Source organism: Hyperolius riggenbachi, chromosome 6 (genome assembly GCF_040937935.1).
Source record: "Hyperolius riggenbachi isolate aHypRig1 chromosome 6, aHypRig1.pri, whole genome shotgun sequence".
Lineage (NCBI taxonomy): Eukaryota > Metazoa > Chordata > Amphibia > Anura > Hyperoliidae > Hyperolius > Hyperolius riggenbachi.
In genome coordinates, this window is record NC_090651.1 from 350,125,816 (window position 1) to 350,152,924 (window position 27,109).

Consider the following 27,109-nt stretch of genomic DNA (forward strand, 5'->3'; position numbering starts at 1 on the left):
AATTCGAATAGTCAGCTCGAATAGTGAGCTCGAATACCGACTCGAATAGTGAGCTCGAAGTCCGAGGTCGAATCGAATAGTAAAAATTATTCGACTCGAATATTCGACTGACCTCGAATAATTTACTATTCGAATTCGACCAAACTCGAATTTTAAAAAGGGGTATTTGAGCATCACTATCTCCAACGATGCATCACTGCTGAATATGCAAATTATCCCTTGTTTATATACAGGCCCAGATTTACATCCCAGGAGCCTACAGGCACAGATGTCCTCATCCTAGACTTCACCCTCCATGAACCTACAAACCCCCACCGTAGTGCACCACAAGTGTGCTGGCTGGCCCAGCTGTCACCTCTCCCTTATTTCCCTTGCCTGTCATAGGTAGCTACAGGTGCCCCTTAGCTTTTAGGTAGCCAGAGGTACCCTCAGTATTAAGTAGCTAGAGGTGCCCCCAGATGGAAGGTAGATTCCGTCAGTTAAATGCCGAGAGCAGTGTGAGAAAACTCTCATTTACACTCTGCTTTGGACTCTGCAGAGGGAAGGAGGCACTAGGGAAGGTGAGTGAGTGAGTGAGTGAGCCGCCTTTCCCTCATCAGGCGCCTGTAGCACGTGCCTACAGTGCCTTATGGTAAATCCGGCCCTGTTTATATATTCTTAAAGGGGTTCTGTTGTTTTTAAAAACAAAAACTGACACTTACCTGTGGCTTCTATCGGCCTCCTGCAGCTGTCCTGTTCCGCGCCGTCCTCTGCGATCATCCATTCCTCGCCGCCGGTTACCGTCCAATGACGGTTACCGTCCCAACGAATGCAACTCTGCCTTCGCGGCTGCACGCATCCTCACTCCCGCTCGTGTCTCTGGGAGCCTCCTGCGCAGGCGCTGTACAAAGTTTTCTCATACTGCACCTGCGCAGTAAGCTCTCGGAGACGCTACGACGCGCCTGCAGTTGCATTCGTCTAGTTAGACGAATAATTGTACCGTAACTGGCGACGTGTAACTGAGGATCGTAGAGGATGGCTCGGGACAGGACAGCTGCAGGGCCAGTAGAAGCCCCAGGTAAGTGTCAGTTTTTGTTTTGTTTAAAAAGAACAGAACCCCTTTAAACATGCACGTACTAACTAAATCATCGCTACATCTAGGAGTAACATGTAATATAAACACTAGGTGGCGATAAAGATCTGAGCTACAGAACACAGTACACGTGGTGAATGCTTTTATTTCTGGAGTACCTTTAGGCCTCGTACACACCTAAAATCACTAACCACTAGCGATTTGCGTTAGCGTATTCTGTGGGTGATTTTTCTGCGATTTAACGTGGAAAAATCACTGTACAAATTTGCGTTTTTGGAGCTATCGCGATTAGCGTTTCTATATATGCTAATGGCGATCGCTACAAAATCGCCGGAAAAATGCTGCATGCAACTCGTTTGCGATTAGCGATAATCGCGGAACGCCCACGATTACCGCTAGTCACTGTAGTGTGAACACTGCCATAGACTAAAATAGCACTAGCGTTTTTAAAAAGCGCTTTAGCGATTAGCGGGAATCAATTTGCATGCATCTAATTTGCAGCATTTGATTAGTCTAGTTTCAACCTGCAACCAAACTTGCAGTAAGTTACAAAAAAAAAAAAAAAAAAAGTAAATTATTTATTTCTAAAAGGGAATATAAATAGAAGTTACCTGCAAAATATTTGCAAACTTACAGTAATAATGCTTGCACTTTATACACTCGCGGCATAGCTGCTTCTGTGGCAGGCTAACCACACAGGTCTGACCATCGCAGGTGACGTCCGTGTTGTTATACCTACAGCTGGCCATACACGGTACATTCATTTTTTTGCCCAGTTAGACATTTGAATAGACAAAACATCTGTATTCATTGTTAATTGCGTGAATTTAAATATTTTCCATTAATATTATTGTTCTTATTAAAGTGGACCTGAACTCAGAACCTCCTCTCTGCTCTAAAAGATACGCAACAGCATAATAACCTTTAAAGAAAAACATTTCTTTGTTACAGTTGATACAAATCCTGCAGCATGTCTACTTCCTGCTTTAATGGAAGCAGACATATTGTTTACATCCTGTTTACAAATTAGGTGAGGGGGAATTAGACTTCTAAATACAAACAGGGTGCATTTCTCTATGTTTTCCTTCTGTCTTGTGCAAGAGTTCAGGTCCATTTTAAAGAGACTCAGAGATCAACAAAATAAAAGTTTTATACATACCTGGAGCTTCCTCCAGCCCCATCTACATGGATCGCTCCCACGCTGCCATCCTCAGCCTTCTCAATTACCGCTACCGGGTCCCGTCACTTCGGCCAGTTGATGCAAGCGCAGTGCCCTCCCTCTGTACTGCGCAGAAGCATGTGTAAGGCAGACGCCGGAGAGACGGAGGGGTCCCTGCGGCCTGCGCATGCGTACAACTGGCTGCGTCTGGCCAAAGAAAGTTACGAGACCTGTTACCGGGCGATAGAGAAGGCAGAGGATGGTGGCGTCAGAGTGATCCATGCGGATGGAGCTGGAGGAAGCCCCAGGTATGTATAAATCTATTATAATTTTCGTCTCTGATTCTCTTTAAGGGAAAAAATTCACCTAAAGACTAAAGCCTGATACACGCTTTCAGGCCTGGAATCTGCTTCAAATCGCATTTGCTAGCATTTTTAATGAGCATTTTGTAAACGATTTCATAAGCGTTTTCTGGCGATTTTGGTAGCGACTTTAAGGCCTCTTTCACACTGGGACGTTGCGTTTTGATGCGACGTTAAAGTCGCAACGTAAACTAACAACGCAACGTCCCAAAAATGTCATAATGCAACTCTATGCCCTGTTATCGTCACATACAGTAGGCATACAGGCAATGAAAAATATGCTTCCAGGTCAATACTGAGCATGTGCAAACAGTCCAAAGCAGCTAATAACGTGTATAACGCACAGCATGCAGCACTTTCTAATAATGCTACACGCTACACACAAACGCAACGTGTGCACTGTGAATGTCGCACAGACTTAGTATTGCTGTGCGTTAGTACACGTTAAAACTTTTTCTAACGTCGCACTGTGAAAGAGGCCTAAAAAGTGTAAGCTTTTTGCTAGCGATTGTGTAGTGATTGTGTGGTCCTTTCAATTAATTTTCATTTTTTTACAGTGTGCAGTAATTTAAAAATGCTAGCAAATCTATCTGTGTAGGTTTTGACGAGCAATTACGCCGGTGTTTATATACTTTACATTGCAGAAACACTAACGCAAAACGCTAACGTTCAAAAATGCTGCATGTCCTGCGTTTCCGATTTTGGTAATCGCAATCGCTCCAGTGGAATTTGGCCCATCCATTAACATTAGCTGAGCGTTTAGGGAAATCGCTTGCGGTTTGAAAACCTCCCTAAACGATCAAAAAATTGCTCTAGTGGGTTTCAGCCCTCAGTTATGAATTGTCTGTTCACCGCCCGGAACTGAACAGAACAGATGCCAACGTATGCGAATGGATCCTATGCAAAGCATTAGGATTCGTTAACATCAGGCCATTTGCAACAGGTTTATTTGACGGCGACGGAATTAATGCTAGTGTGTTTGTTGTGTACGTTTTTGCAAAATACTCGCCACCGTCCTTTCTTTAATAAACTGTTCTTAGTGTTTTTTGAAGCGATTTTACTAAGCGATTTCAGGCATGGGCCTAGCGATTTTCTAGTTATGCCTAGTGATTTTTGGAGCGTTTTGTTGTAGAGATGTTTTTTGGGTTTTTTTACACTTTTACCTGAAAGTGACCTGCTTTTACTAAAAGAAAACACTTGGAAAATTCCTCTGTTCAATCACTTTTTTAGAACGATTTTCCACTTTCCTATACTTAGGCTGCTTACACACTAAGACGTTACAGGCGCACGTTAGTGCGCCTGTAACGCTCCCCCAACGCACAGCAATGTAACACAAGTGGGCTGTTCACACAGCCCACGTTGCGTTACATGTAACGCTGCACGTTCTCCGGAAAGTGCAGCATGCTACGGCGTTACAGCGGCTATAGCCGCGTTAGGGCCTGTACACACTGCTGCGCTTGCGCTGCGCTTTTCAAATCGCATGCGCTTTTTAATCGCAAGGTCTTTTGAAAAATAATGAAAATCGCGGAGACCTGTACACACTGCTGCGATGCGCTTTTCCTATTCTCATGAAGGCTTGCGCTTTTAAAAATCGCATGCGATTTTAAAAGCGCAGCAGTGTGTACAGGCCTTTAGACTGTTTGCACATGCGCAGTGGGGGGCGGAGAGGAGGCGGGGAGAGCCAGCTACAGTAGCCGCGCACATGGCTACTTAATATTCACTGCACTGGCGGCCGCTGATTGGCCGGCGGGACCACGTGATGCGGAGTGTCTCGCTCCGCGTCACATGGTCCCGCCGGCCAATCAGCGCCACTCTGGGAGACATTATAGGAATCGAGCCGCCTAACGCGGCTCACTCTACCGTCCTCACTTGCAGCACCATACGTTGTGTTAGGTGCACGTTATGCGACCTTAACGTGGCATCTAACGCAACGTCTTGGTGTGCAAATAGCCTTAACATTGAATTGCCCCTATAATGCTGCAAGACCCGCGTTAGTGTTTGGGAAAAGCTCATCGCTCTGGTGTGCTCATCCTATACAAATACATTAGCCAAGCGCTAGCATTTTTTAAAAGTTCTCAGAAGCGCTCTTGGTGTGCACTGGCCCTAATTCTGTGGATGTCCCTGGCAGGTGTTGTGGTGCAATATCAATTGTTATGTATAGAGTGCTGGGGGGGAGCAATGTAAGGCCTCTTTCACAGTGCGACGTTAAAGTCGCACGTTACAACAACATGTAACACACAATAACTTACAGCAATGAAAAATCAATGAGCTGTTCACAGTGCAGACGTTGCGTTGGTGTCTAATGCTGCACGTTAAATGAAAGTGCTGCATGCTATGCGTCATACACGTTTTTAGCTGCGTTAGACTGTACATGCTCAGTAATGTTTTGGTTTTTTTTAAACGCATGCGCCGTTTTCGTTCTATCACTGTGCGGCGAAAACGGCGCACCAAACGCAGGGCTAAATAACGTCCAAGTTATAGTCTTTCAATGCGTTGCATTAAGGGCATTTATGCGACCTTAATGTCGCATCAAACGCAATGTCTTACTGTGTAAGAGGCCTAAAACTTGCACCAGGGTCCATGGTCCTTAGCTATGCCACTGGCTGCAGATCAAGTGCTTCTGACATTATTGTCAGATCTTACAAGATTAGCTGAATGCTTGCCAGGAAACTGGTATTGTTTAAAAGAAAATAAATATAGCGGCCTCCATATACCTCTCACTTCAGGTGTACTTTAAGGGCTGGTTCACACTGAGAACAATTGCGCTCAGTTTGCCGATTGGCAATTCACTCTAACAATGCTACCCTATGCGGGTGTTCTCACACAGCGTTCAATTTTTAGAAAGTCAAAAACTTGCTGCCTGTACCATTTTTAGAGTAATTTGTTATGTAGACGAATGTGCAAAAATGCACACATTCCTTTAATAATCACTAAGGGCTGGTGCACACCAAGAGCAGTTGTGAGCGTTTTTTAAAAAGCTTAGGGGTAAAAAAAAAAACACGTGGCTAATGGTGGGCTGGTACACCAGAACGGCTTGTTTTTCCCCCCCAAACACAAACTCGGGTCAGCATTTTTGAGATTTCTGAGGCGATTCAGCCTCAATGTTAAGTATAGGAAAGTGGAAAACTGCTCTGAAAAATGCTGGATCACAGCAGTTTTCCAAGCGTTTTTATTACAGAAGCTGCTCAGCTTTATTGTAACAAAATATAACATCTGCTACACAAAAACGCTCCAAAAAACGCTAGGCATGCTTAGAAGATCAGAAAAAGGCCCCACTCAGACTTGCAAAGTGCCGGCGCTTTGCTCTGGCGATTTTTGGCGTTTAACGAGAAAACATCTTCATTCACACTTGCCGATTTTTTCACGATCGCGATTAGCACTTCTATAGCAGTAAACGAGATTGTCGGGAAATCGCCTGAAAATGGTGCAGGATACAAATTTGCGTTTGGCGATTTGCATTAACTACGCTAGTGCCAAAATAATGGCACTATTAACGCGCTAGTGCCATAATACCCTATGGGCCCGTTCTCACTTGGGCTATTTGCGTTAATCGCCGGCGATTAATGCAAATCGGCAAACGCAAATTTGTATCCTGCACCATTTTCAGGCGATTTCCCGGCAATTTTGTTTAATGCTATAGAAGCGCTGATCGCGGAAAAAAAAGCGCCAAGTGTGAATGGGTATTTTTTTCCCTTTAAATGCCAAAAATCGCCAGAGCTAACCGCTAGCAAAAGTGCTAGCGTTTTGCAAGTGTGAATGGGGCCTAAACCTGCCTAAAATCGCTCTAAAAAAACCTCTTCAAAAACCACTAGTGTTTGCGGATCCGCTAGTGGTTGTTGGTTTGCACCAGCCCTAAGTGATTGTGTTTTGTAGTGTAAACTAGGCCTAACACCTGCTTGCTTATAAGGTGGTAAAAGATTGAAAAAGGTATACATTTCTCATGCCATATTGCCTGGATGAATTCTAGGGACAGTTGTCTTTTTTTCAATCCAACTCACTGTAACTTTTTGCGCAGCCTGGGTGTACTGATTGATGGAATCTAATCTCAGCTGTTGTGAAACATTCCTTCTTTCACCCAAGGAATATTGCAAGGATTACACACCTCATACCTGCAGCGAATCTTCCAACCCTTGTTTATGCCTTCATCATCACATCGCGGCTGGACTACTGCAATGTTCATCTCTATACAGACTAAACCAATCCTTGCCTATCTGGGCCCTGGATATCTGAAAGATTTGTTGCAACTGCATCACACCGATAACAATCTTAGATCAAAGGGAACTAATAATTTGGTCACCCCCCAGAGTCCACCTTAAAATCTTTGGAGACAGAGCCTTCTGTCATGCTGACCCTACACTTTGGAACTCCCTGCCACACCCAATCAGGACATCTCCATCCAATCCAAACTGAAAAGCTGCCTGTCTAGTCTGGCATTTATGAACATTGGACAATTTCTGGTGTAACACAATCAACCTGCAACCCTGTATAGATCTGATACAAATTTATGAGCTTTGAGTCCTATGGGAGAAAAGTGCTTCTCAGATGTTGTTGTATTGTATAATATGCACATAAACGTTAAAGCATTTATGCGAAAATGCGTTCTCATTAGCAGAAATTTGGTTCAGACACGCCTACTACTACACCTACCAGTTCATGTAGCTCAAAACTACAGATATTCAGTGAGGTAATGATAACAATCATGATAATATTAGCGTGCATGAGAGTCCGAAGCATCTTAAAATACCTGTTTTTATGGTGCAGGTCGCTTCAGCATTATAATCCAAACTAATTCGCCGCACCCCCTCGACAGAACCATGACTTTATACCCCCCAAATCCCGGGGCAAAATTCCATGACTTTCCAGGTCGTGGGTTTTGCTGCCTGGGGGAGGCAGAGCTTTGTGCTGTAGCTCTGCCTCCAGTCCAATCTCCGCCTCTCATTGAAAGAAGACTGAGAGGGGCAAGGAGAGTCAGAGTTACTGCGCAAAGCTCTGCCTCTACCAGGAAGAAACCCCGCATTTTGGTGATTAAGACCTTGTTCTGCCGCGGGAATGCAGCAAATCAGTTTGGATTATAATGCTGAAGCGGCCTGCACCATTAAAACAGGTATTTTAAAATGCTTTAGACTTTCTTTAAGGGCTTGTTCACACTGCAGGCGGTTTTGCCTATTTTTCGCCCGTGTGCGGTTTTTAAAAAGCCCCCCCGACTGCGTGGACAATGAATGTCTATGAGAAGGTTCATATCAGCGCGGGTCGTGCGCTGTCCGTTCAGTAAAGTGGTGCGTGGACCATTTTTGAGGCGATAACGGAAGGTATAATAACGGAAGGTAATGGAAGGTATAGGATAAACACAAAACGCTCACAAAATCGCTTTGTGTACCGATTGCATTCGCGTTTTAAAGAATAAATACATTGGTCTTGATTCACAAAAGAGTGCTAACTGTTAGCACGGCCGTTTTCGCGTGAATTTTCACGTTTGAACGCGATCGATTTTTTTGCGCGAATTACACGGTTTTGCGCGCAAACGCAAATTTCTGTGCAAAATCGTTATCGTTTTTGGACGGAAATTCGTGTTTGCGTGCGAAAACAATAATAATTTTGCGCAAAAATCCACGTTTGCACGCAAAAACGTTTTACTATCGTGCGCAAACGCGAAAATTTGCGCTAACAGTTAGCACTCTTTTGTGAATCAAGCCCATTGTATTTATTCTTTTCCGGGTTAAAGAGTTCACTTCCTGACTTGTGCCAGGGAGTGAATTACAAAACCGCTCAGAAAAAATGCTTAGAAAACCCCTAAGCACAAAAACGAACCGCCCACCCAAGTGCAGGGAATCGGAAAAAAAAGACTCCTCAAAAACAGCGGACAGACACGCGAGCTGAACACATTGGGCTCTATTCACTAACAGGCAAAAACACCCTAAAATGTTACCGCTATATTTCCGCCAGCGGTAAACTCCGCATTTTTTCCACATTCACTAATATTTTCCGCATGTTTTCCGCATGCGGGAAAAAAGATGCAGAAACAGCCATTATTCATGCGGGAATCATGCGGTAAAAAGGTCGCATGAAAAAGTGTTTTAAAAAAAAAAGTCCACCAAGCACAGCCCTTAAAGAGACTCCGTAACAAAAATTGCATCCTGTTTTTTATCATCCTACAAGTTCCAAAAGCTATTCTAATGTGTTCTGGCTTACTGCAGCACGTTCTACTATCACCATCTCTGTAATAAATCAACTTATCTCTCTCTTGTCAGACTTGTCAGCCTGTGTCTGGAAGGCTGCCAAGTTCTTCAGTGCTGTGGTTCTGTGATGCATCTCCCCCCTTCAGGCCCCTCTCTGCACACTGCCGGTGTATTATTTAGATTAGGACAGCTTCTCTCTTCTCTCTTATCTTTTACAAGCTGAATAAATCCTCCTCTGAGCTGGCTGGGCTTTCACATACTGAGGAATTACATACAGGCAGAGCTGTCTGCACTCTGCAGGAAGAAACAGCCTGACACTTCAGTGGAAGATAGCTGCAGAATCAGAATCAGAATCAGAATCTTTATTTCGCCAAGTGCGACCAAGGTCATACCCGGAATTGGTTGTGGTTCACATGGCAGTAGCAACAGAGCAAGACAGAAGATTGGCACAGACAATAACTATAATACAGCAAGACAGGCATAAGACAATAACAATGATAAAAGCAAGATAAGCAAGACAGGCAAGTAACACAGTACAATATGCAGTTCGCTCATGATCAGAAGTCCTCTGGGTTTGGATATTGTGCTGTTCAAGGGATAAAAAGCTTCATTTAGCCCTTAGAGTAGAGTTCTACCCAGGAGTGCACCAGGGTGACAGCTGGGTTATTTACTGGCCCGGGCTCAGTGTGCCTCGGCCGGGCTAATCTGACCTGAATGCAGCTAGCCTACCGATGAGAGGCAGGAGTTCAGCAGGAGGGCTGCTTGGGGAAAAAAGGTGTCTCTGCGCCTGTTAGTCCTTGGGCGGATGGTCCTGTAGCGTCGGCCCGAGGGAAGGAGCTTAAAGTAGCGGCAGCCTGGGTGGGACGGGTCCCGAGAGATCCTGTTAGCCCTTGTTTTCATTCTAGTGGTGTAGAGGAGGTCAAGAGGTGGCAGAGGAGAGCCAATGGTCCTTTCCGCTGAGCTAATTATTCTCTGAAGCTTATACTTATCACTGGCGGTTGCTCTTGCATACCACACAATAATGGCAGAGCAGAGGGTAGCTTCAATAGTGGCCGTGTAGAAGCTGGATAGCAGCTCCTGAGGCATACCAAATTTTTTCAATTGGCGCAGGAAAAATAGTCTCTGCTGAGCCTTCTTCTGGATTTTGGTGGTATTCTGCGCCCATCTTAGGTCGCTTGTTAGAGTTGTTCCCAGGAACCTGACGCTAGAAACCCTGGACACTTCAATCTCATTGATAAGAATTGGTTGTTGTGTGGGGGGGTGTCTCCTGAAGTCTAAGATGAGTTCCACTGTTTTGGCTGCGTTTAGGACGAGCTTGTTGACCTCACACCATGTGCAGATTCTCTCTATCTCGCTGCGATAATCTAGTTCCCCCGCCCCGCCGATGAGCCCAATGATGGTGGTATCATCCGCAAATTTAATGACCTTTACGGAGTCAGCGGAGGAAGTACAGTTGTTGGTGTACAATGAGAACAGGAGAGGGGACAGCACACACCCCTGCGGAGCGCCTGTGTTGGTGGTGCTCACGCTGGAAAAGCAGTTACCGAGCTTCACCTGTTGGGTCCTATTTGAGAGGAAGTCCTTTACCCACGCGCAGAGTGTGGAGTCGACACCGAGATGTGCCAGGTTGTCGATCAATATGCAGGGGGAAAGAAACACACAAATGATCTCTTGAGATTCAAAAGGAAGGGTGTATACAGCCTGCTTGTGTATGGATGTATTTTCTATGTGTGGACATATTGTACATCAACCTACTTCCTGTTTTGGTGGCCATTTTGTTTGTTTATAAACAAACTTTTAAAAACTGTTTTTAACCACTTTTAATGCGGCGAGGAGCGGCGAAATTGTGACAGAGGGTAATAGGAGATGTCCCCTAACGCACTGGTATGTTTACTTTTGTGCGATTTTAACAATACAGATTCTCTTTAAGCCTCCACACTTCATAAAAGTCAATGGGATGCAGAATATATCACCTACTATTTGTAGGTGATAAAAAATCGGTAAATAAAGACGAAATGGTGCGCCTGAACATTTTTGAGAATTGATTTTTTATTGCGGAAAATACCGACTTTTGCGGAAATTTTTCCGCATGAATCCCGCACTTTTACCGCACTTTTTCCGCATGCGGAAAAAACATGCGGAACATTTTGAGAATTTCAACTTGACGGTATTTTGGTCGCAAACTTCCCGCATGTACTTTACCACATGCGGGAAGTCTTTGAGAATAGAGCCCATTGTGAACAAGGCCTAAGGGCTGGTACAGACGGACGTCTGCCAACCTTTTTCTCGGTGCAGCATTCAAATGCCGGCGTTAGCTTTTGGAGGCTTTTGGAAAGCCTTCAAGGCTAGCGGTTTGGGTCCCTACACTGGTTTCCCGGCGTTTACTGCCTCTGAAAGCAACATGTTGTTTCCGAGATGCGACGCCGGAATCTACCGCCAGGCTTTTATGAAAGCCTGCAAAAGCCGATGCGGAACGCTCCCATTCCCTTGATCTAGTCAAAGAAGGGGGGGGGGGGAGAGAATTGGTGGTGGAAGGAGGAAGGCAGCGGGGTGCGTGGCGGGAGGAGTTTCTGCACGATGCAAAGGAAAACCAGACCAAACAAAAATATGAATATATAATGAATAATATAAATCTCCTGGGATCGCTAGAGGGGCTGCAGCCAGGGGGTCCTGCAATCTGGCCTGTCTGTGAGGCAGCAGATGCAGCTTACCCATTGGAAGCTGCTTTTTGCCCAGTATGGCTGGCTGGTCAATGATGCAAAATTATGCAGATCTGTGCAGCTTGAATTGGGGCCGATTGGATGAAGTGGAAGTGATTTGATTGGTCCATTTCAAGCTGCATAAATTAGCAAAAACTAATTTGCATAACCCTGCATCAGCTCAGTATTATTTGCATCTCATTGACACTCCCCAGTGTCCAGGTGGTGGGAGGTGATTTCACCACAACTTCCAGGTAAGTGATGGTTTAATATCCCAGAGGGTGAGGTGCTGCCCTTCAACACAACACAGGTAATGGCTGAATTCATGCAGGGGGTTCTTTAGAGAGGTGATTAAACAGCTTGGTCCCTATTGACACCAACATCCTCTCCATCCACTGACCACCCCTCCACCATTCACCCATCGCTCTTTCCCCATCAACCTATCGCCCTCTCCCATTGACCTGACCCCCCCTCCCCTCTATCATCCTGACAAACCCCATAAATCTTATTAAAACACCACGGACCATTCGGCTGAGTTTCATCCTGGGTGATATTTTACCACTTGTAAATAAAATGCTTTTTAAACCACCAGCAAGGAAAAAAATATTTTAAATAATTTTGATAGTACTTTTTGTTCACACCATAGCTGGCCTTTGACCTGTGCGACCAGAGCGGTCAAGAGCAGTAAAGGTAGCCAGCTATAGGCGCCCCCTTGGAGAAAAATTATTTTGGACTTTTTTATGCCACTTTTTTTCTCGCATGGTTCCCGCGTTATTTTTTTTTTTTTTTGCGGGAACTACTGACTTTTGCGGACTTTTACCGCATTTTTTTACGCAATGCAGTAAATGGGCATGCGTGCAATTTTGTAAATGTCAAAATGGTCTAATTTCAGTTGGAAATTTACTGCAAGTGCATTTCTGCAAGTGGAAAATGATTGTGAATAGAGCCCATTGCGTTTATTTTCTGGTGTCTGGGGTAACTGTTGCTGCATTTATTATTTAATACTTGGCTATATTTGCTGCTTTGGGGTTATGGCGGGTATACTAATAGCATCACACAGTTTCTGCACACCCATGCTGCGAATCCTCGTTTCACCAAATCACGGCGTAAACACTGCTTTCTTATGCCTCGCTGTTACATCATTATGTTAGCTTCTTATGCCTCGCTGTTACACCATTATGTTAGCTCCACCCATACAATGTCATGGCCATGCCCATTTTTCAACAGCTAACACCCCCCCCCCCCCTGCCCTGTCCAAGGTTGAACCCAGAAAAATCTGGTCACTGTAGGTTTTGAGGGCCTCGTTATTTGTCATCTCTTATGTTCTGATGATGTTCAAATTGGCGTGTTGGCACTTTACGAGAGACAAGAGACTTTTGAGTTGAAGTTTGGGCACTCTGTCTGGCCTAGTGCACACCAGAGCAGTTCGGCAGCGTTTTCAGATCCGATTGCGGGTGCGGATCCGCTAGGGTAATGTATTTCAATGGGGTGGTGCACACCAGAGTGGGAGGCGTTTTTCAGAAACGCATACTCCCGGGCTGCTGCAGATTTTGGATTGCGGAGGCGTTTCTGCCTCATTGTAAAGTATAGGAAAAACGCAAACCGCTCTGAAAAATGCTACATCAGAGCGGTTTGCCAGGCATTTTTGTTACAGAAGCTGTTCAGTAACAGCTTTACTGTAACAATACATGAAATCTACTACACCAAAAAACGCTTCCCAAAACCGCAAAACGCTAGCTGAAACGCTACAGAAAAATAGAATAAAGCGTTTCAAAATCTGCTAGCATTTTGCGGTTCTCCTAGCGGTTTTTGGTGTGCACCGGGCCTCTCAAAAGTTGCCACCACTGGTATAGGGAAATTGCAAAGCGCTTGAAAAAGTGCTTTGTATATCGATTTCCACTGCGCTTTTATGAATAATGCATTGTATTTATTCATTTCCGGGTGAAAAAGTTCACTTCCTAACTGACGTCAGGAAGTAAATAAAAATCATCACTAAGCAAAAGTGCTTTTCTAAGCTCTAATCGCAGGGAAAAGCTCTTCAAATATCGCAGTATATATCGCTTAGTGCTTGCGATAGCGCTGGCGATTTGTTTCACCTTTCACCTATTTGTTTTGGATATTTTTCAGCTGCAAAGTTCTGAAATGTATTTTAAATTCAAGATGAAAAATGTTCTGGGAGAAAAAGTGACTTGTATTTGGGCCCTGGTGTGAGAAGCGTATGGTTGTGACCACATTTATTTCTCTTGAAAGCATTCCAGTCCTGGCATGCTGCAGATCTCTCTGGCTCCAGAAGTTTCTGAATTACACACCTGAAACAAGAATGCGGCTAATTCTGTTACACTTCAGTCAGAGCACCTGATCTGCTGCATGCTTGTTCAGGGGCTGTGGCTAAGGGGAGGGTCACTCTTGAGCAGAGTTGCTCAAATCCGTTATTCAGGAGACATCCGGATAGTTGTATCCGGATATCTCCCAGTAAAGCTGGGCGGGGGGGGGGGGGGGGGGGGAGTCAATATTACCTGCATGACTTCTTCTTCGGTTCATCCCTGGTGCCTCCCACGATGTGCTCCATGCGCCGGTCACGTGACTACAAACACTTCCTCCTTCAACCCGGAGGGAGGAAGTGTCTGTGTTACGTGACCGACGCTTGGAGCGCATCATGGGAGGAGCCAGAGATGGACCGAAGAAGACGTCATGCAGGTAAGATTGACCCCCCCAGCTTTACTGGGAGATATCCGGATACAACTATCCGGATGTCTCCCGAATACGGATTTGAGCAACTCTGCTCTTGAGGCCACAGAAAGAAAAAAATGGCAGTGGTTTCCCGTAGCCTAATCTGCATTACTGGCCAACGGCCAGCTGCGAACAGACTGTCGATAATAGGTCGCCGCTCGGAGCTGCGGTTTTCCACCCAGAGTGTAGCCTGTGGTTACCGCTAAGGGGGTTAAGGGTCCGTTCACACTTGAGCGGGAATTGCTCGATTTCCGCTCAAGGCAAACCGCTAGCGGTTTTTAAAAACCGCTAGCACATGTAACACTATGGCAGTGTCCTCACTGCCACATTTGCGGTTAGCGGTAACCGCAAATGTGTTACATGCAGCGATTTGCCGGCGATTCCGGAGCGATCACGATAAGCATGTATAGAATCGCTAATCGCTATTGCTCCCAAACCGCTAGTGTCCAGTGATTTTTTTTCTGCGTTAATCGTGGAAAAATCACTCCTGCAAAACGCTAGCGATAATCACCGGCGTTTTGCGGTTTTAGGTGTGAACGGAGCCTAAAGGATACCTTCGTTCTAAAAATATCTGAAAAATTGACGCCCTGTGTGGGTGGGGGAAGGTGTGTCTAGGCTTACCGCATCTCCCGTGGCCCTGCGTCTGCCTCCGCTTTCCTGTAATCCTTCCTGTTCTATGGGTCATTGTCTGTGTGATCGGTGACCTCGACAGTACGCTGCGCATGCATAGTATGCCCGCTTGGGTGGCACGCCATATGGAGTCACCTAGAAGCACGGTCGCAAGTATTTAAATGAGTTGGTAGTTTAATTGGTCAGCGTGTGTATGTAATAGTCTTGCAAACAAGCCGTGCGGTTTGTCATGTTGGTTGGTCGTGCATTAAGTTGCACGTGTATGTACCTTAAAGGACAACTGTAGTGAGAGGTATATGGAGGCTGCCATATTTATTTCCTTTTAACCTCCCCGGCGTTCTATTGAGATCGCCAGGGCGGCTGCAGGAGGGTTTTTTTTTTATAAAAAAAAATCTATTTCATGCAGCCAACTGAAAGTTGGCTGCATGAAAGCCCACTAGAGGGCGCTCCTGTTGCATATTTCTGATCACCTCCGGCGACCAGAAGTAACAAGAAGGGCCGCGATGAGCGGCCCTACTTGTTTTGCTTTTCTCGTCGCCATGGCGACGAGCGGAGTGACGTCATGGACGTCAGCCGACGTCCTGACGTCAGCCGCCTCCGATCCTGCCCTTAGCGCTGGCCGGAACTGATTGGTCCGGCTGTGCAGGGCTCGGGCGGCTGGGGGGACCCTCTTTCGCCGCTGCTCGCGGCGGATCGCCACAGAGCGGCGGCGATCAGGCAGCACACGCGGCTGGCAAAGTGCCGGCTGCGTGTGCTGCTTTTTATTTGATAAAAATCGACCCAGCAGGGCCTGAGTGGCAGCCTCCGGCGGTGATGGGCGAGCTGAGCTCGTCCATACCGCTCAGGAGGTTAAACACCAATTGCCTGGCAGCCCTGCTGATCTATTGGCTGCAGTAATGTCTGAGTCACACCAAAAACAAGCATGCAGTTAATCCAGTCAGATCTGACAATGGCCTCAATTCAATAAGCTTAACTCCTGTCTTTAATAACTCTTCAGAGCTGTTTTACAGTTATCACAATTATATCACCATGGTGATAACTGTAAAACAGCTCAGAAGAGTTATTAAACACAGGAGTTAAGTTTAGTGAATTGAGGCCATTGTCATTAAATGGAACCTAAACTGAGGATGTGTATTTTTCCTTTTAAAATACCAGTTGCCTGGCTCTCCTGCTGATCCTGTGTCTCTAATACTTTCAGCCACAGCCCCTGAACAAGCATGGAGATCAGGTGCTCTGACTGAAGTCAGACTGGATTAGCTGCATGCTTGTTTCAGGTGTGTTTCAGCCAGCCACTGCTACAGCCAAAGAAATCAATTGGACTGCCAGGCAACTGGTATTGTTTAAAAGGAAACAACCATATCCCTCTCAGTTTAGGTACCCTTTAACACCTGATCTGCTGCATGCTTGTTCAGGGTTTATGGCTAAAGGTATTGGAGGAAGAGGATCAGCAGGACTGCCAGGCAACTTGTATTGCTTTAAAGGCAATAAATATGGCAGTCTCCATATCCCTCTCGCTACAGTTGTCCTTTAAGCCAATCAAGTGCTCTTCCTCCTGACTGTTTGGCATGGCCCAACTCCAAACTGCATATAATTTGCATTAATTACACAGAAGTCCTGAAAAATTAGCTCATCATCTCGTGGCCACTTTAAATATGTGTAGTACTGCAGGAATCCACAAGAGGTCAGCAGCTGCACGTGTATTTCCCAGTGCTGATAAGCGCAGAGGATCCTTCCAATCATAACTGCTGCACATGCATTGCTCTGTATGAGTATGTATGGATACTACATAGCTTCACACAGAGGCGTTGCTAGCCCCAAAGATCAGTGGCACTTGCCCCGGATGTCCCCCAGGCAGAGTCAGCTGTGATGCCTCAATGGCGGACATGCTGCTGGGAGCTGTGGTGCATCAATCGGGGGTATGCTTGTTGGTGTGGTGCCTCTATGTGGCCATACTGGTTGCTGTGGTGGGTGCTGTGATGCCTTTATGGGGGCATGCTGGGAGTTGTGGTGCCCCAATGGGAGGCTTGAGCGATCATGGGAGGGGGTCCAGTAGAAGGTCAGGGAATGGGGAAACTGCCAGATAACCTGTCGCTAGGCCAGACCGTCGAGCAGAATATCAGACCAGCCAGCTCAGGAGCCAGGTATCTGTCTTCTTATAATGAAGTGGCACTGCCTATTTATGTCACATGCTACATATTTTTTGTAAATGGAGAGGGGGCTTCATCCAACATTGGGCTCTATTCTCAAAGAGCCAAATTTGCCGCAAAATTTTACCGCTATATTCCCGCCAGCGGTAAACTCCGCATTTTTTCCACATTCACTAATATTTTCCGCATGTTTTCCGCATGCGGGAAAAAAAGATGCGGAAACAGCCATTATTCATGCGGGAATCATGCGGTAAAAAGGTCGCATGAAAAAGTGTTTAAAAAAAAAGTTAAAGTCCAGCAAGCACAGCCCTTAAGCCTCCAGACTTCATTAAAGTCAATGGGATGCGGAATATATCACCTACTACTTGTAGGTGATAAAAAATCGGTAATTAACGACGAAATGATGCGCCTGAACATTTTTGAGAATTGATCTTTTATTGCGGAAAATACCGACTTTTGCGGAAATTTTTACGCATGAATCCCGCACTTTTACCACACTTTTTCCGCATGTGGAAAAAACATGCAGAACATTTTGAGAATTCCACCTTGACGGTATTTTGGGTGCAAACTTCCCGCATGTACTTTACCGCATGCGGGAAGTCTTTGAGAATAGAGCTCATTGTGCTGAGCACTAGCAGGCCTTTAGACCGATGTTAAGTTCATGTAAATTTGGCTTCACCCATGACCACACCCACATTCTGGCCCGTGGCTGCACCCATTTTACAGCTGGAGTGCCCCAGATCTCTTAGGATCCTAGCCATGCACATCTCTTGTCTTGTATGCCGGGTGTAATTCTCAGTATCTGCTCTATTCTGTATGTATGGAGGCTGCACAGTATGACTTCTCTTGTCCTGTATGCTGGGTGTAATTCTCAGTATCTGCTCTTATTCTGTATGTATGAAGGCTGCACGGTATAACTTCTCCTGTCCTGTATGCTGGGTGTAATTCTCAGTATCTGCTCTTATTCTGTATGTATGGAGGCTGCACAGTATACCTTCACTTGTCTCTTATGCGGTGTAATTCTCAGTATCTGCTCTTATCCTGTATGTACGGGGGCTGGACAGTATGGCTTCTCTTGTCCTGTATGCCGGGTGTAATTCTCAGTATCTGCTCTTATCCTGTATGTACGGGGGCTGGACAGTATGGCTTCTCTTGTCCTGTATGCCGGGTGTAATTCTCAGTATCTGCTCTTATCCTGTATGTATGGAGGCTGCACAGTATGGCTTCTCTTGTCCTGTATGCCGGGTGTAATTCTCAGTATCTGCTCTTATCCTGTATGTATGGAGGCTGCACAGTATGGCTTCTCTTGTCCTGTATGCCGGGTGTAATTCTCAGTATCTGCTCTTATCCTGTATGTATGGAGGCTGCACAGTATGGCTTCTCTTGTCCTGTAGGCCGGGTGTAATTCTTTATATCTGCTCTATTCTGTATGTATGGAGGCTGCACAGTATGGCTTCTCCTCTCCTGTATCCTGGGTGCAATTCTCAGTATCTGCTCTTATTCTGTATGTATGGGGGGCTGCACAGTATCACTTCTCTTGCCCTGTATGCTGGGTGTAATTCTCAGTATCTGCTCTTATTCTGTATGTATGGAGGCTGCACAGTATCACTTCTCTTGCCCTGTATGCTGGGTGTAATTCTCAGTATCTGCTCTTATTCTTTATGGAGGCTGCACAGTATGGCTTTTCTTGTCCTGTATGCCGGGTGTAATTCTCAGTATCCACTCTTATTCTCTATGTATGTTGCACAGTATGACTTCTCTTGTCCTGTATGCCTATGTTATTCTCAGTATCTGCTCTTATTCTGTATGTATGGAAGGTGCACAGTATGACTTCTCTTGTCTTGTAGGCCGGGTGTAATTCTCAGTATCTGCCCCTCCCTGCAGACATGGCTTTGTTGTGCAGGAAACGCTGTTACACAGATTCGCCTCCGGTAGAAGTGACGGTAAAGCGATGTGCATCTTGCCCGGAGACCAGCAAGTCAGCAGTGGTTGGACGGAGAACTCGGGATCACAAATGGATGCTACATGGATTGTTCTGGAATAAGAAGCTGAACAGACATGTCTCCGGAGGGAAGTGGAAGTCCTGCGATGATGTCTCCTTCCGGGCCCTAAAAACGCGGCAGCCTGGAGCCCCTCGGCATGTGGATGGTGAGACCCAGACTGCAAACTAATAAGGGTTAGCCATGATGTATGGACCAAGGAATGTGAGAAGTACCTTTCATATTTTTGTGAATCTACTTTAGCAGTTAATAGCAAAGCATACATGCTACAGCAAAGTCCCATTACCCAGAATTCAACCAACCAGCACAAATTTCCGACAGTACTCGGTGGTGAAGGGCCAGGGCAGATTCTAGACTCTTTGCTGCCTGAATCAAACTTGTAAGCATGCCGCATTCCCCCCCCCCCCCCCCCCCCTCGAATTGAAATGATCCCACAGCACCTGACAATTTGCACCGCCCGTTATAGCTGGCCCCTAAATTAAAAAAAAAAAAAATACCCTCAGTATAGGTAGTTAGCGAGGTATAGGTGCCCCCCAATATCCTGGGCGGACCGGTTCTGTGAAGGGCAAATTCTTGGTGCTAATCTAGTTTAGGGGACCCAGCAGGTAACCTCATAGGGAACAGTTTTCCAATCACAGTACCCTCTACAGTGCAAAGCGTTGTGATTGGCCAAATAGTGTGGCTGTAGTTTACTACAACCTATTGGAAACCTAGCATTTGGTAGAGGGTGCTGTCCACCACGGCTGGTTCCAGACTTTTTGTTAGTAAGTTAGTGCTAAGTAAGTCAAATGAAACACTGCTGCTCTCCTGCCTCCCCCCTCCTCACTCACTGTCAGACTCCTCACACAGCACAACAACCTGCTTTTCCCCAATGCTGCTCTCCTGCTTCCCCCCCTCTCCTCAGTCACTGTCAGACTCCTCACATAGCACAACAAGCTGCTTTTCCCCAATGATGACCTCTTCACCTCGCTCTCCTCTCACTTCTCCTCCTACTTTGACTGCATGCTGTAAGTGTAAACCCACAGTACAAACATGCCGCCCCTGTAATTTCTGTGCCTGATGCAAATGTTTCACTTTGCTTCATGAAAGAAAGGCCCTGCTGTCCACCCAATCACATTATCAGAATTTCCCTATGAGGTTTCCTGCTGAGTCCCCTAAAGTAGACTTGCGCCAAATTCTTAGGCTGTTTGTGGGCTTTTCTTGGCTTAGAATGGGTTCCATGCAGGGCCAGATTTTCTATAAGGCACGTGCCTACAGGCGCTTGATGATGGAAAGGTGGCTCACGTCCCTCCCCAAGTGATTCTCTCCCATCTTCCCCATGCAGAGTCCTGAGCAGAGCGTAAATGAGGTTACTACTCATCTGGGTCTCAGCATTCCACTGACAAGATCTCCCTTTAGTCGAGGGTACCTAATGCTAACAGACACCTGTAGCTATCTGTGATGGGCAAGCGTACTAAGGGAGAACTGACAGCTGGGCCAGCCAGCCAACTTGCAGTGCGGTTCGGGGGTTTGTAGGTTCATGGAGGGTGAAGTCTAGGGTAGGCTGACCATGTGTCCTCTTTTGCCCGGACAGGTCCACTTTTTCAGACCTGTCCGGGCTGTCCTCCCGGATATTTGATCTGTCCGGAGAGCCGAACACACTTGCAGAGATCCATTGAGGCTGAGATGAGCCGAACACTGCGAGTCAGTGGCAGAAGAACAGCTTGCAGAGATCCATTGAGGCTGAGATGAGCCGAACACTGTGAGCCAGCGACAGAAGAACCGCTTGCAGAGATCCACTGAGGCTGAGATGAGCCGAACACAGCGAGCCCAAGGCAGAAGAACCATTTGCAGAGATTCTCTGCAAACGGTTCTTCTGCTGCTTGGGCTCGCAGTGTTCGGCTCATCTCAGCCTCAGTGGATCTCTGCAAGTGGTTCTTCTGTCGCTGGCTCACAGTGTTCGGCTCATCTCAGCCTCAGTGGATCTTCTCTCTCTGCAAGCTGTTCTTCTGCAGCTTGGGCTCCCAGTGTTCGGCTCATCTCATTCAGCTCCTGACTCCTGACTCAAACGGCTCTTCCTCGGGCTAGGCAGTGAGTCAATCCTTTCCTGCTGCTCTGCTCCACCTCCAGCCGCCCCCATCCACTGAGACAGAGCAAATTGCAGAGCAGAGGGGTGGAGACAGCCAGAGACAGCCTGAGTTCAGTGGGACTCACGCTGGGCTGATCACTGGTGCTGTTTGTGTGTGACCTGTGGGAGCAGCTCAGCAGCACAGCCTGAGCCCTGAGTTCAGTCTGTCAGTGTCAGTGAATTGATTCAAGTCACGCTGGTGCTGTGTGGGCAGCCTGTGGGAGCATAAGGGCCTGAGTTGTTAGCAGTGAAGTCACTGCTGTGTGGCCAGCCTGTGGGAGCATAAGGGCCTGAGTTAGCAGTGAAGTCACTCTGCTGTGTGGCCAACCTGTGGGAGCATAAGGGCCTGAGTTAGCAGTGAAGTCACTGCTGTGTGGCCAGCCTGTGGGAGCATAAGGGCCTGAGTTAGCAGTGAAGTCACTCTGCTGTGTGGCCAACCTGTGGGAGCATAAGGGCCTGAGTTAGCAGTGAAGTCACTCTGCTGTGTGGGCGGCCTGTGGGAGCATAAGGGCCTGAGTTAGCAGTGAAGTCACTCTGTTGTGTGGCCAGCCTGTGGGAGAATAAGGGCCTGAGATTCTAAGCTATACTGGGGCCATATTCCTATCTAACCTATACTGGGGCCATATTCCTATCTAAGCTATACTGGGGCCATATTCCTATCTAAGCTATACTGCGGACATATACCTTGTCCACACATTTGTGGGGAAATCTGCTGCCAATCTCATTGCATTTTGTGGGAAATTCTTCTGCGAATCTGATTGCATTTTGTGGTTGGCCGGCCCTCCACCATGTGGTCTGGAAAAAAAAAAACGTCCCTCCATGCCCACGAAGTTGAACAGCACACTGCTAAGGTCTTGTATATTTGGCCCCACCCATGACCACGCCCACATGCTGTTGTGATCGTCCTCTTTTTTGGAAATCAAAATATGGTCACCCTAGTCTAGGGTGCTAGGACATCTGTACCTAGAGATCATGGCATGTATATAGAGTGGGGTACAGTACTGTATTAGCTAGGCCTATAATACAGAGATCATGGTATGTATATAGTGGGGTATAGTACTGTATTAGCTAGGCCTATAATACAGAGATCATGGTATGTATATAGTGGGGTATAGTACTGTATTAGCTGGACCTATAATACAGAGCATGGTATGTATATAGAGTGGGGTATAGTACTGTATTAGCTGGGCCTATAATACAGAGATCATGGTATGTATATAGAGTGGGGTACAGTACTGTATTAGCTGGGCCTATAATACAGAGATCATGGTATGTATATAGTGGGGTATAGTACTGTATTAGCTGGACCTATAATACAGAGCATGGTATGTATATAGAGTGGGGTATAGTACTGTATTAGCTGGGCCTATAGTACAGAGATCATGGTATGTATATAGTGGGGTATAGTACTGTATTAGCTAGGCCTATAATACAGAGATCATGGTATGTATATAGTGGGGTATAGTACTGTCTGTATTAGCTAGGCCTATAATACAGAGATCATGGCATGTATATAGAGTGGGGTATAGTACTGTATTAGCTAGGCCTATAATACAGAGATCATGGTATGTATATAGTGGGGTATAGTACTGTCTGTATTAGCTAGGCCTATAATACAGAGATCATGGCATGTATATAGAGTGGGGTATAGTACTGTATTAGCTAGGCCTATAATACAGAGATCATGGTATGTATATAGTGGGGTATAGTACTGTATTAGCTGGGCCTATAATACAGAGATCATGGTATGTATATAGAGTGGGGTATAGTACTGTATTAGCTAGGCCTATAGTACAGAGATCATGGTATGTATATAGTGGGGTATAGTACTGTCTGTATTAGCTGGGCCTATAGTACAGAGATCATGGTATGTATATAGTGGGGTACAGTACTGTATTAGCTAGGCCTATAGTACAGAGATCATGGTATGTATATAGAGTGGGGTATAGTACTGTATTAGCTAGGCCTATAGTACAGAGATCATGGTATGTATATAGTGGGGTATAGTACTGTCTGTATTAGCTAGGCCTATAGTACAGAGATCATGGTATGTATATAGTGGGGTACAGTACTGTATTAGCTAGGCCTATAATACAGGGATCATGGTATGTATATAGAGTGGGGTATAGTACTGTATTAGCTAGGCCTATAGTACAGAGATCATGGTATGTATATAGAGTGGGGTACAGTACTGTATTAGCTAGGCCTATAATACAGGGATCATGGTATGTATATAGAGTGGGGTATAGTACTGTATTCGCTGGGCCTATAGTACAGAGATCATGGTATGTATATAGAGTGAGTATAGTACTGTATTAGCTGGGCCTATAATACAGAGATCATGGTATGTATATAGTGGGGTATAGTACTGTATTAGCTAGGCCTATAGTACAGAGATCATGGTATGTATATAGAGTGGGGTATAGTACTGTATTAGCTGGGCCTATAATACAGAGATCATGGTATGTATATAGAGTGGGGTATAGTACTGTATTAGCTAGGCCTATAATACAGAGATCATGGTATGTATATAGAGTGGGGTATAGTTAGTACTGTCTGTATTAGCTAGGCCTATAGTACAGAGATCATGGTATGTATATAGTGGGGTACAGTACTGTATTAGCTGGGCCTATAGTACAGAGATCATGGTATGTATATAGTGGGGTATAGTACTGTATTAGCTGGGCCTATAATACAGAGCATGGTAAGTATATAGAGTGGGGTATAGTACTGTATTAGCTAGGCCTATAGTACAGAGATCATGGTATGTATATAGAGTGGGGTATAGTGCTGTATTAGCTGGGCCTATAATACAGAGATCATGATATGTATATAGAGTGGGGTATAGTTAGTACTGTCTGTATTAGCTAGGTCTATAGTACAGAGATCATGGTATGTATATAGTGGGGTACAGTACTGTATTAGCTGGGCCTATAGTACAGAGATCATGGTATGTATGTATATAGTGGGGTATAGTACTGTATTAGCTGGGCCTATAATACAGAGCATGGTAAGTATATAGAGTGGGGTATAGTACTGTATTAGCTAGGCCTATAGTACAGAGATCATGGTATGTATATAGAGTGGGGTATAGTGCTGTATTAGCTGGGCCTATAGTACAGAGATCATGGTATGTATATAGTGGGGTATAGTACTGTATTAGCTGGGCCTATAATACAGAGCATGGTATGTATATAGAGTGGGGTACAGTACTGTATTAGCTGGGCCTATAGTACAGAGATCATGGTATGTATATAGTGGGGTATAGTACTGTATTAGCTAGGCCTATAGTACAGAGATCATGTTATGTATATAGAGTGGGGTATAGTACTGTATTAGCTAGGCCTATAGTACAGAGATCATGGTATGTATATAGAGTGGGGTACAGTATTAGCTAGGCCTATAATACAGAGATCATGGTATGTATAGAGTGGGGTATAGTACTGTATTAGCTGGGCCTATAATACAGAGATCATGGTATGTATAGAGAGTGGGGTATAGTACTGTCTGTATTAGCTGGGCCTATAATACAGAGATCATGGTATGTATATAGTGGGGTATAGTACTGTATTAGCTGGGCCTATAGTACAGAGATCATGGTATGTATATAGAGTGGGGTATAGTACTGTATTAGCTAGGCCTATAGTACAGAGATCATGGTATGTATATAGTGGGGTATAGTACTGTCTGTATTAGCTGGGCCTATAGTACAGAGATCATGGTATGTATATAGTGGGGTACAGTACTGTATTAGCTAGGCCTATAGTACAGAGATCATGGTATGTATATAGAGTGGGGTATAGTTAGTACTGTCTGTATTAGCTAGGCCTATAGTACAGAGATCATGGTATGTATATAGTGGGGTACAGTACTGTATTAGCTAGGCCTATAGTACAGAGATCATGGTATGTATATAGAGTGGGGTACAGTACTGTATTAGCTAGGCCTATAATACAGGGATCATGGTATGTATATAGAGTGGGGTATAGTACTGTATTAGCTGGGCCTATAGTACAGAGATCATGGTATGTATAGAGTGGGGTATAGTACTGTCTGTATTAGCTGGGCCTATAATACAGAGATCATGGTATGTATATAGTGGGGTACAGTACTGTATTAGCTGGGCCTATAGTACAGAGATCATGGTATGTATATAGTGGGTATAGTACTGTATTAGCTGGGCCTATAATACAGAGCATGGTAAGTATATAGAGTGGGGTATAGTACTGTATTAGCTAGGCCTATAGTACAGAGATCATGGTATGTATATAGAGTGGGGTATAGTGCTGTATTAGCTGGGCCTATAGTACAGAGATCATGGTATGTATATAGTGGGGTATAGTACTGTATTAGCTGGGCCTATAATACAGAGCATGGTATGTATATAGAGTGGGGTATAGTACTGTATTAGCTAGGCCTATAGTACAGAGATCATGGTATGTATATAGAGTGGGGTATAGTACTGTATTAGCTGGGCCTATAATACAGAGATCATGGTATGTATATAGAGTGGGGTATAGTTAGTACTGTCTGTATTAGCTAGGCCTATAGTACAGAGATCATGGTATGTATATAGTGGGGTACAGTACTGTATTAGCTGGGCCTATAGTACAGAGATCATGGTATGTATATAGTGGGGTATAGTACTGTATTAGCTGGGCCTATAATACAGAGCATGGTAAGTATATAGAGTGGGGTATAGTACTGTATTAGCTAGGCCTATAATACAGAGATCATGGTATGTATATAGAGTGGGGTATAGTACTGTATTAGCTGGGCCTATAATACAGAGATCATGGTATGTATATAGAGTGGGGTATAGTACTGTATTAGCTAGGCCTATAATACAGAGATCATGGTATGTATATAGAGTGGGGTATAGTTAGTACTGTCTGTATTAGCTAGGCCTATAGTACAGAGATCATGGTATGTATATAGTGGGGTACAGTACTGTATTAGCTGGGCCTATAGTACAGAGATCATGGTATGTATATAGTGGGGTATAGTACTGTATTAGCTGGGCCTATAATACAGAGCATGGTAAGTATATAGAGTGGGGTATAGTACTGTATTAGCTAGGCCTATAGTACAGAGATCATGGTATGTATATAGTGGGGTATAGTACTGTATTAGCTGGGCCTATAATACAGAGCATGGTATGTATATAGAGTGGGGTATAGTACTGTATTGGCTAGGCCTATAGTACAGAGATCATGGTATGTATATAGAGTGGGGTATAGTACTGTATTAGCTGGGCCTATAATACAGAGATCATGGTATGTATATAGAGTGGGGTATAGTTAGTACTGTCTGTATTAGCTAGGCCTATAGTACAGAGATCATGGTATGTATATAGTGGGGTACAGTACTGTATTAGCTGGGCCTATAGTACAGAGATCATGGTATGTATATAGTGGGGTATAGTACTGTATTAGCTGGGCCTATAATACAGAGCATGGTAAGTATATAGAGTGGGGTATAGTACTGTATTAGCTAGGCCTATAGTACAGAGATCATGGTATGTATATAGAGTGGGGTATAGTGCTGTATTAGCTGGGCCTATAGTACAGAGATCATGGTATGTATATAGTGGGGTATAGTACTGTATTAGCTGGGCCTATAATACAGAGCATGGTATGTATATAGAGTGGGGTACAGTACTGTATTAGCTGGGCCTATAGTACAGAGATCATGGTATGTATATAGTGGGGTATAGTACTGTATTAGCTAGGCCTATAGTACAGAGATCATGTTATGTATATAGAGTGGGGTATAGTACTGTATTAGCTAGGCCTATAGTACAGAGATCATGGTATGTATATAGAGTGGGGTACAGTATTAGCTAGGCCTATAATACAGAGATCATGGTATGTATAGAGAGTGGGGTATAGTACTGTATTAGCTGGGCCTATAATACAGGGATCATGGTATGTATATAGTGGGGTATAGTACTGTATTAGCTGGGCCTATAGTACAGAGATCATGGTATGTATAGAGTGGGGTATAGTACTGTCTGTATTAGCTGGG

General features: G+C 45.1%; 1 protein-coding gene across 1 annotated transcript in view; it reads left to right on the top strand.

The window, feature by feature from the left end:
- The first annotated feature begins 2,369 nt into the window (after positions 1-2,369).
- The window catches only part of LOC137522246 (rho guanine nucleotide exchange factor 19-like), a 45,105-nt gene continuing 20,365 nt past the window's right edge, over positions 2,370-27,109 (top strand). The window contains exons 1-3 of the mRNA XM_068242277.1: positions 2,370-2,539; positions 18,725-18,779; positions 18,823-19,123. Of these exons, the coding sequence (XP_068098378.1) occupies positions 2,370-2,539; positions 18,725-18,779; positions 18,823-19,123 (526 nt within the window). The remainder of the gene's footprint in view (positions 2,540-18,724; positions 18,780-18,822; positions 19,124-27,109) is intronic.